At 43.2% G+C, this 11825-nt stretch overlaps 1 protein-coding gene across 4 annotated transcripts in view; it reads right to left on the bottom strand.

Annotated features, from left to right (window-relative positions):
* Col14a1 (collagen type XIV alpha 1 chain) overlaps positions 1 to 11825 on the bottom strand; it is a 215110-nt gene that overhangs the window by 92133 nt on the left and 111152 nt on the right. For all 4 annotated transcript variants that reach the window (XM_029548078.1, XM_021216500.2, XM_029548079.1 and 1 more), the window contains exons 21-23: positions 10417 to 10539; positions 7688 to 7837; positions 3415 to 3531 (exon numbers count right to left, since the gene is read on the bottom strand). In XM_029548078.1, the coding sequence (XP_029403938.1) occupies positions 3415 to 3531; positions 7688 to 7837; positions 10417 to 10539 (390 nt within the window). The remainder of the gene's footprint in view (positions 1 to 3414; positions 3532 to 7687; positions 7838 to 10416; positions 10540 to 11825) is intronic.

Here is an 11825-nt window from a genome sequence, read left to right as displayed (position 1 = left end):
GAGAGAGAGAGAGAGAGAGAGAGAGAGAGAGAGAGAGAGAGAGAGTTAGCAAGGCCAACTAAGTCTCTCACTTTGATCTATGCCAGAATTAACCAAAGCCTGATTTTGGCAAATGGCTAACTGGCAAATTTTATTTCAGTCTTTCCATGTATGGTGCTTGTCCTTCTGGTGATCTTTTCCCCCTCTCTTAGCCATAAAAATGTCCTAATATTTACACAAGCAGATGTCTTGTGTTTGCCAGCCTTGAATCCCATCCCTTTTTCCTTTGGATCTAGCCCACCGCATCTTGGTACTTATAATCTGGACAGCACTAAATACCACCCTGCTGCTCCTGGCCACTGCCACCAGACACAGGGAAATTAACCGGGTCCAACCAGTCTGTTTCTTTCATTCCTGTGCACTCAATGACATATTTAGAGGCATGTGATCAAACCAGGCCAGCATGACTCAGTTTCTGGACTTCTGTTGGAAATATTGAGAAAGAAACTTGTCTTTTCACCATGCCTATGAAGCCAGACACTGGAGGGATGTCACTCTGGATCTGACTGGAGCCCCATCGCAGATCCTGACTGAGTATGAAAAATAGAGTGGGACAAGGGAGCAAGACTCCATCTCAAGGACTCTGTTCAGACTCCTGGATCCAGAGGTGCCTGAAGTTGGGTATGGTTACGCCTCTCAAAGTACAAGCCAACAACTGATTCATTTGCTTAACTCCTTTTATTAATGTTTCTATAAATGTAATAAACAAGTTTGAATGGTGTAGCCTGAACAGTTAGTTGGCTTATAAATGTGTAGGGAATTGTCACAGTTAATAATTTCAAATGAGGTGATTTTTGGAGAAACTGAAGCTCAGAGAAGAAAGATGATGAGAATCTGAGGTTACAGGAGGGACAACGCCACTAATTTCACATCAGAATAAAGGTGTATGTGATCAGACCATAGGGAATGTATGATGAAAAATAATATTTACTCACTCATCAATAAAAATTTGACTGAGGCATTCAGCAGCAAGTCAACCTACCTAACTTTTCTCTAACACAAGGAAGAATCAAGGCCCATTTATCCCCTGATAGCTTCTTTGGCTGATGGAAAGGGAGAGAGAGATCTGCAGAGGCAGACTATGCAGCCAGAGAAGTGTATCACGTGACCAAAACCTGGGTCTCATGCTCCTACTGGGATGATGAGCATCATCAGTCCTCAACAGACAATGAATCAGAGTAGCAATCACAGTTCTCTCTAAGATGAAGGGACCCCACACCACTCTTCCCCTCTCTGAAGAAGAAACCCAAGTCCTTCAACTAAATTCTATCCGTTAAAATACCAGCAATGTCCCAGAGACCTGGGATCTGAGAAGCTCCCAGGTCGCCAACCCACCTTCAAAAATATTAAGCTAGAATTGCTCCTGTCTAAAGGAAATGCAGGGACAATGGGTAGAGCAGAGACTGAAGGAAAGGCCTTCCAGAAACTGCCCCACATAGGGATTCATCCTATCTGCAGACACCAAACCCAGGCACTATTGTTGATGCCAAGATGTGCTTGCTGATACGAGCCTGATATGGATGTCCCCCTGAGAGGTTCTGCCAGAGCCTGACCAATACAGATGCAGATGCTCACAGCCAACCATCTGACTCAGCACAAGGACCCCAGTGAAGGAGTTAGGGCAAGGACTGAAGGAGCTCAAGGGACTTGCAACCCCATAGGAAGAAAAACAATATCAAATAACTGGACCTCCCAGAGCTCCCAGGACTAAACCATCAACCAGAGTACACATGGAGGGACCAATGGCTTTCAGCTTTATATGTAGCAGAGAATTGTCTTATCTGGCATCAATGTAAAGGGAGGCCCTTGGTCCTGTGAAGGCTGGATGGATGCTCCAGTGTGGGGAAATACTAGGGCAGTGAGTCAGGATTGGGTGGGTAGATGGGTGGGGGAGCTCCCCCATAGAAGCAGGAGGGAGAGGGATGGAATAGGGGGGTTGCAGAGGAGAAACCGTGAAGTGGGATAACATTTGAAATGTAAATAAATAAAATAACCAATAAAATAAATAAATAAAAACACCAAAAATATAAAAAAAATAGATAAGTAAATAAAATCAGAAATGCTTTCCCCACAGCTACTCCCACATCTCCCTGACCAAACTCTTTTTTTTTCAGCAGCTCTAGATTAGAATCTGTTGCTGATAAAAACCATTGGATGAGAGACAACAGAGCTAACTCAGCTCCTGAGTTCCTCAGCTACCAACGTTGATGGGAAGTAAATGAAACAACACTTCTGTCCATTCTTTTCAACATGACAGCGATGCAGTCTGAAAGGCTTCTTGCAGCCTGGAAGTCATTCTGAGGGAGTATGAAAGACTTACTTATGCACTGTGACTCATCCTGTAGCCACCAAAGGGTCTTGGGTTAGGGAAGAACTCTCTGTGGTTTGGGACTACAGATCAAGGGTTATACACGCTAATCATATCTTCTGATAAAGAATCTCAGTGCTTCTCTGCAAAGACATTGTGCTAAAAGTCTTGAATAAAAATACCTCTAAATAGTAGCAATTCCATTGATTACACTGATTTTCATACATATTACTGTCAACCCAAGTGGTTAAATATTTTTCCAAGATAGAGTAACTTATACTTCCTCCATAGATTCTTCAAACATATATGAGGATCAAATTGCTGTGGGACCATCTGGGAGTGTGATTATTAAGCTTACTATCTTTAAGCCTAACAAATGACAGTCAATAATAGCCCTTCTAGCATGATCATAGAGAGCTATGAAATATAACTCAAATTCTATAGTTGTTCCTCCACTCATAGTAAGCATATCTTTCATCTCCTTTGGTGTAAACATCCATAACTCACATTTCACATAACCATGGAATGTATATCTTTTTAAATGTTTTCCTTGTCTTCACTGTTCATTCTATTTTGAACTCCTATATATGTAAGACCAAACCTCAACAGATATGAACTCATGATGCCTCCTCCTGTATAAGAATTTGTTCATGAGTTACCACCAATGCAAAGAAACACTCAGAAAAGCATGACATTTGAAGCTGGTCACCATGGAGTGGCTATCACAGTGCTAGCACTGTGCAATTTAAATGAATGCTAGTTCTGGTTGTTTGGCTCCTGAGACCAACAGCAGATTGCATTGTTTAGGATCTTGAGGGACATACAGCATTGATGGATAAATTTCAACATGCATCTTCTCAGCATACACCTCACAAAACCAATGCTGTGGTAATATCTCTTAACAGACGAGGAGCAGTCATGGGTTAAGTTCAGCAGGTCTGATGTCACATGCTGCATCTTTGAGCCCCGAACATGCAGCTTGCAGACGAGGGCTCTAGCCTGATGTGACTTTCCAAGATGATTTGCACAGAAGCAGGCATGCAAGAACTTCACAAAATTGTACTTACCCTGAAGGGATTCTAGAACTATCCTGTAGGCTGTGGCATGGCGGTGTATTTGCCACCGAGCACACAAGCTTGTCATCTCAACCTGATTGGCTTGGAGATCTGTCACACCCAAGAACACTGTGACAAAACAGAAACAAAACCAAGTCAGGACAGGATTCATCATTTTAAATGGCAATAGATATCTCATTATGAGCTCATAAAATTAGAGAAAAGGATTAGCTACGGGAAGCTGGGGACAGTGGGGAGACTAGAAGGTGAGGGAGGAACTCCCTTACTCAGTTTCTGAGTAACCAAGAAAAGAATGAAGCCAAGTGTCCTATCACACACTGGGACTATCACACAGTGGGGCTATCACACAGTGGGCCTGCTATAGCTTATTACAATGCACTGCAGGTTTTAAAACCAAAAGAACAGCATATTTTGAATAGTCTCACCACACACACACACACACACACACACACACACACACACACAAGACAAACACTTAAGGAGACATGTGCTAATTATCCTAATTAGATCTTGTCGTGATAGATCCATGTATTAAAAACCCACAGCATACCCTATAAATATGGGCAGTGAAAAAATAATCAAAATAAAAACAAAGATGTAATGGAATAAGAATGAACCTATTTTGAAGTTAAACTGTAGAGTTTGCACACGTAGGCAAAACTATTTGGGTTTTCTTCACCTTAGAATTCTGATCTACATTGGAGGATCATTTTTGGGAAACAATGGAAAGATTTCTTCAGGAAAATATAAAAATAGGCACTTGGTGTTTATCATTTAGAATCAGAAGCAGAAAATTTGCACTTCCCAAATAACCTCTTCCTTCCATATGATTTTTCTTTTATGTCACCCTCTGTTAGTTAACTCATAAAATGAAATTACTACATGATTATTGTTTTCAAGATCGTAAAATAAATTTTCATAATTACAATTTACATCTTCATTTTGCTCATTTCTGGTGGAGCATAAGGGGAAGGCTCATTTTCTAAAGCCAACAAAAATACCCCCTTCCCCACACAAGCGTGGGGCAGTGGGCTGTGACAGGCAGCTTGGTCCCTGGTCAAGCACAGATCAAGCAAGCAGATCAAGGAATGACAGGTGTTCCTCCACGCCCCTTGAACCCCTGGCTCCAGTCTCAACTACAGCCTCCCACAGTCCCCCCCCCCCCCCGCAGAGAGGCCTGTGGCAACATCCCAAGCTCCTGGTATTCTGCCTGGACTCCATCCCCATAGTTACCTGGCAACAGCCAGGTGTGCTCCTCCCCACAGTTACCTGGCAGCAGCCAGGTGTGCTCCTCCCCACAGTTACCTGGCAACAGCCAGGTGTGCTTCTCCCCACAGTTACCTGGCAACAGCCAGGTAGGCCTGGCCCACTATAAAGGGGCTGCTTGCCCCTCCTCCCTCTCTTACTCCCTTACTGTTGCCTCTCTCTTGCCCTCTTGCTCCCCCTCTCTCCAGCTGACCATGGCTGGCCTCTACTTCTCTACTCTCTACCTTTCTACAATAAATGCCTTAAAACCATGAACTGCCTCTTCTCATCAGGACCACCAAGCTAGCGGAACAATGGAGCAGGTCTTCCTTAAAGAGCCAAGTCTAATCTCACACAGGAGGCCTCCCTGTGTTCCCAGCCATGGCTTCCAACAAGCCAAGCCAACCCGCCCCAATAAGCCAGAGACACTCTCCTCCCCGAGGGACCCAGCCGGAGCACTCTTCTCCTCAGCCCAGAGCCCACCAATGGGCCTTCCACTCCTTTCTCATCTCTTCCACAGCATCCAGCGGCGCGTCTACGGTGCCCAAGAGTGAGAACCTGTCATCGTTGGCCTCCCTGCAGATCTGAGGACCCCGAGACAATTTCAGCAGATCAGAGGGACCTCAAACTGCGCTCCTCACCCCCGGAGTGGGGTCTTGTAGCTTCTCACAGTCCAGTGCCCACCCAGCAGCTGTGTGGGGTGTGCATAGTCAAACTTCCCGTGTCCACCTCCATGAGCGGCCCTAGCCCTGTGGTGGGCCGGACATTATTTTAACCCACACATAAGAAAGGGAAGTTGACAATTGTAACAACCGTGCTAAAATTGTTTTTAAAACATTAAATTATGTTTCATTGTGTGAGGTCGTATTTTACATGAGAGAAAGAGAACAAGCAACAACTGCTTAACTTCTATTTAATGGGTGAGAGTATAAAACAATTTTATATTCTCTGTTTTCAAATATGTTTGGAATGTTCAGCATTCTTACTAATGGAGAGAAGAAGAAAAGAAAAGAAAAGAAAAGAAGAGAAGAGAAGAGAAGAGAAGAGAAGAGAAGAGAAGAGAAGAGAAGAGAAGAGAAAAGAAAAGAAAAGAAAAGAAAAGAAAAGAAAAGAAAAGAAAAGAAAAGAAAAGAAAAGAAGAAAGTAATGGAGTGAGGAAAGAGTACAGAAAATGATGCCAATAAAAATGAGTCTGGAGACACTGCAAGTGGTAGTGACATGAACCAGAAGGGTAGGGACAGAGAAGTGAGGGATGCTGAGGACAGAGGTTCTGGCCTGATAAGGAGGAGCTGGGCGTTGGTGGCACAGCACAGCAGAGGAATGTACTTAGTGACTGTGCTAGTACCCAAAACAGTGTCACCTCAGTGGTCAAGAAGAAAGAACCATAGGCAAGAGACGCCCTGGAGTCCTCAAATGCAGAGAACCCATTTTGGGGGGCTGTGTGTGTACGTTTATGGGTTGTTTTATTTTGTTTTGGTTTGGTTTTGCTTCCCGAGAGCTGGGATTAAAGGTGTGTGCCGCCACGCCAGACTTTGTTCCATTTCTTATTTTTGTTTGTTTGTTTTGTGGGTTTTAAGATAGAATCTTTTTATGTAACCCTGAATTCTCCTCCATCAGCCTTCTAAATGATGTGATTTCATCATACCAAATGGTTGAGAGGGGGCGGAGGGGAACAATTCTTTTGAGATAAGGTTATAAAGCTTATTCAGTATCTAATCTTTGAGATATCAAGATACTCCACAGAAGGGAATTTAGGAGGCTTCCTTTCGTGGAAGTACAGGATCTACAAGAAATGAAAAGGTAGCATGGAGCCTGGTCTTACAGAAGCCAAATTCTTGAATGACATTTTTTTTTGACTAATCATTCTATTTGAGATAAATTTCACATGCATGTCAAATATAACACAATTATTACAATAATAATAGCAGCTATTCATGGAGAGCCTGCCATAACAGGCACCTTGCATACATTAGCTCCTGTAGCATTCATAGCAACCATAGTTGCTACAGGATGGATATTGGCTTTATTTTAGAATTGAGAAGGTTTGTGATCCTGAGACAGTAACTTTGTGCAGGGCCAGCACTAATATGTAAGGCATTAAATTTCATTACAAATTTTCTATCACTACACATCTTAAGAATGAGGCACGTGCTACTAAAAGCACACAAGTGTATTTTATAGAGCATGCTGTCTCCCCATCATGTGTGTATTATCTTCACTATGCATTAAAAGTACCAACCTTGGGTTTATCATAGAGATATGGGTTTTTTTTTAATGTATTTGGATCTGAACACATAAGTTGATCTAAAGAAGGACAGCAGATGATGTGGAAGTATATAACAAAATTTCAGAACAATAGAACATGTCTATTGAAATTTAGAAAGCACTAAATAATTCCACGTGTGTCTAGAAGTTTCAAATGCCAATGAGAAATCCCCATATGAAAATTCATGAAAGAATACAACAAGGTCTTAGAGGGGAGTGAAATGTACTTTCAATCAATGATGTGTGGTGTGGTGCGTGCACGCGCGCGTGTGTGTGTGTGTGTGTGTGTGTGTGTGTGGTGTGTGTTTGTGTGTGTGTGTAGTGTGTGTGTGTGTGTGTGTGTGTGTGTGTGTGTGTGTGTGTGTGTGTGTAATGCGTAGCAGTACTTTGAGAGAAGGCAAACTTCTCCTTGGCCCAGCTTTAACTAGCATTGGCCGTGTCAGACTATTGGCTATTTGGAAAAACTCACCTAATTTGAAAAGTGCCAACAGACTTTCCAGAGGGAAATCCTAGCTGCAGCCATCAAGTCAATCAGAAAAGCAGCTGCTGGCATCTGCTTGCCAACTAGAACTCTGGACAGCCCTGAGAAACTACCACACCTTTCTTTCCACAGAATGCCATCCAGAAAGAGTAATGCAGAGGGAAGAAAAGCCAATGGCTGCATGGAAAACGGGGAGTGAGAGACAAGTCTCAGGGGGAACCAAGCACAAAGCCACTAATGGGACGGAAGCAAGCAGACATCAAGGGGGCTTACGTGTTTGCACGAGGCCAGTCAGAGCATCACTGAAGCCTGCCGCCTGGGAAGCAAAGATCTTCACATTGTAGTCCATTCCACTGAGGAGATTTGTCATGACAATGGTGTTGATGTCAGCACCCACGAAGGTCTCCAGAGTTTGACCAGGGACTAAAAGAGAGAGTGAGTATGCACTACAGTCACAACATGCAAGTGCTCTTAGAGACTATTGTCTTCAACCAACTCTTGATCGTTACTCAGGTTTACCCAGCAGGCAAACAACTAGGTTGAGGCTAGAACCAAGTCTCGTCTGTCTCTGAAACCTACATGTTAGTCCTTCCTCTAGTAGCGTTTTATCCCTTGTACTTGGTCAAAATGTTGATGCGCTTCACTATCCACCCAGCACCTTATTCTGACTTGTATATTACCCGAAGCAATCAACACTTGCCCGGTGGAAGACATAATTCCCAACTACCTCTACTTGACATGCCAGCACAAGTCAAGGACAGAAAGCTCTATCCTGGACACCAGACCACACCTTATGATATCTGGGTAGATGTCGCCACTATAGCACCATCTACTCCTAAGCCATAGCCTTAGATATGCTGGATTTTGAGGCTGTTGTGTCTTCAACTGCATTCAACGCACTGGAGTCTTAAGGGTCAAGTACAGTCTATGCTGTCTTATTCTGCCTTTTTACCTGCTGTCTTTTCTTCTCTGTGTCTACTCTTTAAGAGCCTTGAGTTAGTGATCATTTCTAAGCACTCATCATTTTCCTCCAGGAACCCCATTCTAGCAGCAAGTCTACATGGTTTTTGAATGCATGCGTTATAACAGTAGCTATTTTCCCATGCTACCAAAAGCTAACACAAATGATCACATGTAGCTGCCGCTCCAGGACAACCACAATACTACTGACATCCTAGACACTGAAGGACAATTATTTAATCCCAGCACTTGGGAGGCAGAGGCAGGTGGATTTCTGAGTTCGAGGCCAGCCTGGTCTACAGAGTGAGTTCAAGGGCAGCCAGGGCTACACAGAGAAACCCTGTCTCAAAAAACCAACCGAACAAACAAACAAACAAAGGACAATTATTCTAATGTAGGAAAGTATTATTGAGTTGAACAATAGTTACTAGTATCTACTAGATGGAAAGTTCCATACCCCAACGTGTTACAGTCAGACCTATCTCTACTGAGGGTAAACCATAGCAATTGAAAATCACAAGTTTAATATAAGAAAGCTGTTTTAGTACTCAGAAAATATGATACATATTTTTAAAAGATCCAGAACACGTTGCATAAGTGTATATGCACCTTAAACCTGTGGCAAAGAGACAAAAGAAATAAAATCTGTGGTTAATCTGAAAAGAGTGAGTGTGGAGCAGGCCTTGATCTTTGCCCGCTATTTTATTTTCATGGTTCATAAGGACATTTTTTCTGAAGAGCCTGGAAGTGGGGCTACTGTAGTCACATAGACTGGATGACAACAGGACCTGGATAAGTGGCAGGAGAGGAAGAATGGAGGCTAGAATAAGAGCGATAGCAATGCCCTGCAAGACAGACTGTGGCCATTCAAGTTTTTGAGAGAGAGAAAAACAATTTTCATAGCCCCTAAAATACCTTTTAATCTTTTTTTTCTGCCACATTAAGAATAGCTGAAGGTGCCCTTTCTGATGAACAGCCAGAGTTCTGAAGGTCAGGTCTAGAAAACTGAAAAGATCCACATATTTTCCTGTTTAAAAATGTCATGGGGGTATGAAGGTTAGAGGGAGGAATTGCCATGGGTACTGCTGCCCAAGTGCCCCTCCACAGCCTTTTGCCTGGGGTAAAAGCGCTCCCTATTTGAACTCTTCATCTGCCTTTAAATTATAACAGTGTAGGGAACACACATTGGGAGGCCCAAAGGGAGTGGGAAAGGGAATTTGGGCGTAGATATAATCAAGACACGTTGCATACATGTATAATGTTGTCAGGGAATAAAGACACTTAAGTACACAGTGATCTGGAGGTGGAAGAGAAAGAGTATCTCATGAAGAATTTTTTTTTAACTTTGCTGAGTTTTACTCCACCTCATACACTTTAAATGAAGAGAAAGAAAAGTTTGTCAGTAGAATTTGTCCAGCTTATCTAAGAAGAAACAAAAGAAAAAAAATTAAAAGTAGGGATCTTAAGTGTCTAGAGCTTACACATCCATTGAACTATGACCTCCCCAGAATTCCTGGGGAGTCCAGCTTTCCTTAGACTTGCTCCCTGCCTGGGGTGAGATCGGGTCGAGCAGATGTGCACTCAGTAGATAGCTTATCCTTTCATTGGTGTGAGTAGTGTTTTCTATATGACGTCATCATTTTGTCCTTCTAATAATGTCTACCCAACAAAATCCTTCTCCACAAAAAAGATAAGAAGCAACTCTTAGTGGTTCTATATATAAAAGCCTAACACTGAAAGAAACAATGCCAGAAATGATCTTAAAATATGTTTGCATCATTGAGCTGGCGCCACAGATTTGCCGTCGAGCCTGGCCACTTGAGTTTGACACCTGGAACCCACATGATGGAAGGAGAGAAATGACTCTTCCAGGCTGTTCTCTGACCTCCGTTTGCATGTTCTGGCAAAGGAATGCGTGTGTGTTTGTGCACTCGTGCACACGTGTGTGTGTGTGTGTGTGTGTGTGTGTGTGTGTGTGTGGTGCAAAATAAACATTTTGGAATTTGGGAATTTGGGAATTTTGGGTTCTGAGAAGGACTTACCACTCACAGGTTTGTAGACAATCCTATAGCCCTTCACGGGGCCAGAGGGTGGGTCCCATGTAATGCGCAACCGGTTGTACCATTCTTCTGAGACCCTTAAGTTTTGAGGACCAGAGGAGGGCACTGTGCAGAAATAAGAGGGAAAATAAGAGGTTCAGTATAGTTTGCTTTTGGTTATTTCCCCACAGAGCTAAACACATTTGCAAATAAAACATCAATAAAGTTCACAGTGGGGCCGGTGAGTGTCTTAAACATGCAAATGTGAAAAGTTGCTCTTGTGGTGACTGAGTTTAATCTGAAACCCAGAGATTCATTCTAAGTATGATGGTTCTCTTTTTCAATTAATTTTAACCAAAAATAAAATTGAATGATGCTTCTTAAAAACCTCTGTCTTTGCATCAATGTGCTCCACATACAGCAAAACACACGTTTGTCCATATTGAGGATGCTACTCGTAAAATGTTACTGGTGATTATCACTGGTGGTGTGAGTCCGCGTCATGAGATTCTCTCTTCCACCTCCAGATCACTGTATACTTATGTGTCTTTATTCTCTGACAATATTATACATGTATGCAATGTGTCTTGATTACACCTACGTCCAACTCCCTCTTCCTACTCCCTTTTGGCCTCCCAGTGTGTGTTCCCTACATCACTATAATTTAAAGGCAGATGAACAGTTCAAATAAGGAGCACTTTTACCCCAGGCAAAAGGCTGTGGAGGGGCACTTGGGCAGCAGTACCCACTGCAATTCCCCCCTCTAACCTTCACACTCGAATGAGAGTTCAAACAGGAAAGTATTCATTATAAATACCTTTTCAGTTTTCTAGACCAGGCATATACCATCACATCAAGTCTGGCCCAGGCAATTGAGTAGACAGTCCAAGGTCTGACACATAGGCAAGAGAGTCAGAGACAGCCTTCTGTTCCCACAGTTAGGAATCCCACAAGAACACCAAGCTACTCAGCCATCACATATATACAGATGTCCTAGGTCACTCTCTTACTGGCTCCCTGACCTCTGGGAGCCCCATGAGTTTCAGTCAGTTGATTAGGTGGGCCTTGTTCTGGTGGTGTCTCTGATCTCTCTGGTTCCTCCAGCCCTTCCTCCCCCTCCTCCACAGGACTCCCTGAGCTCCACCTTGTCTGGCTGTGGGCCTCTGCGTCTGCTCCCACTCATTGCTGGATGAGATCTCTCTGATCTCTCTGATAACAATTATGCTTAGCGCTGGTCCCAGAACACTCTGCAAGCAGGACAAACTGTAGGACGAACCCTCTTTTTAGTTGATTGTCTCAAGTAGTGTGTTAACAACAACAAAAAGCTGACCAACGAAGCGACAGAGGGGGAGGAATGTGAGCAAGACAATACTATGAAGGGTACTGCCAGCATGAGCCAGGTTTACAATACT

Source organism: Mus pahari, chromosome 17 (genome assembly GCF_900095145.1).
Source record: "Mus pahari chromosome 17, PAHARI_EIJ_v1.1, whole genome shotgun sequence".
Lineage (NCBI taxonomy): Eukaryota > Metazoa > Chordata > Mammalia > Rodentia > Muridae > Mus > Mus pahari.
This window is presented reverse-complemented; position numbering and strand designations above follow the sequence as displayed.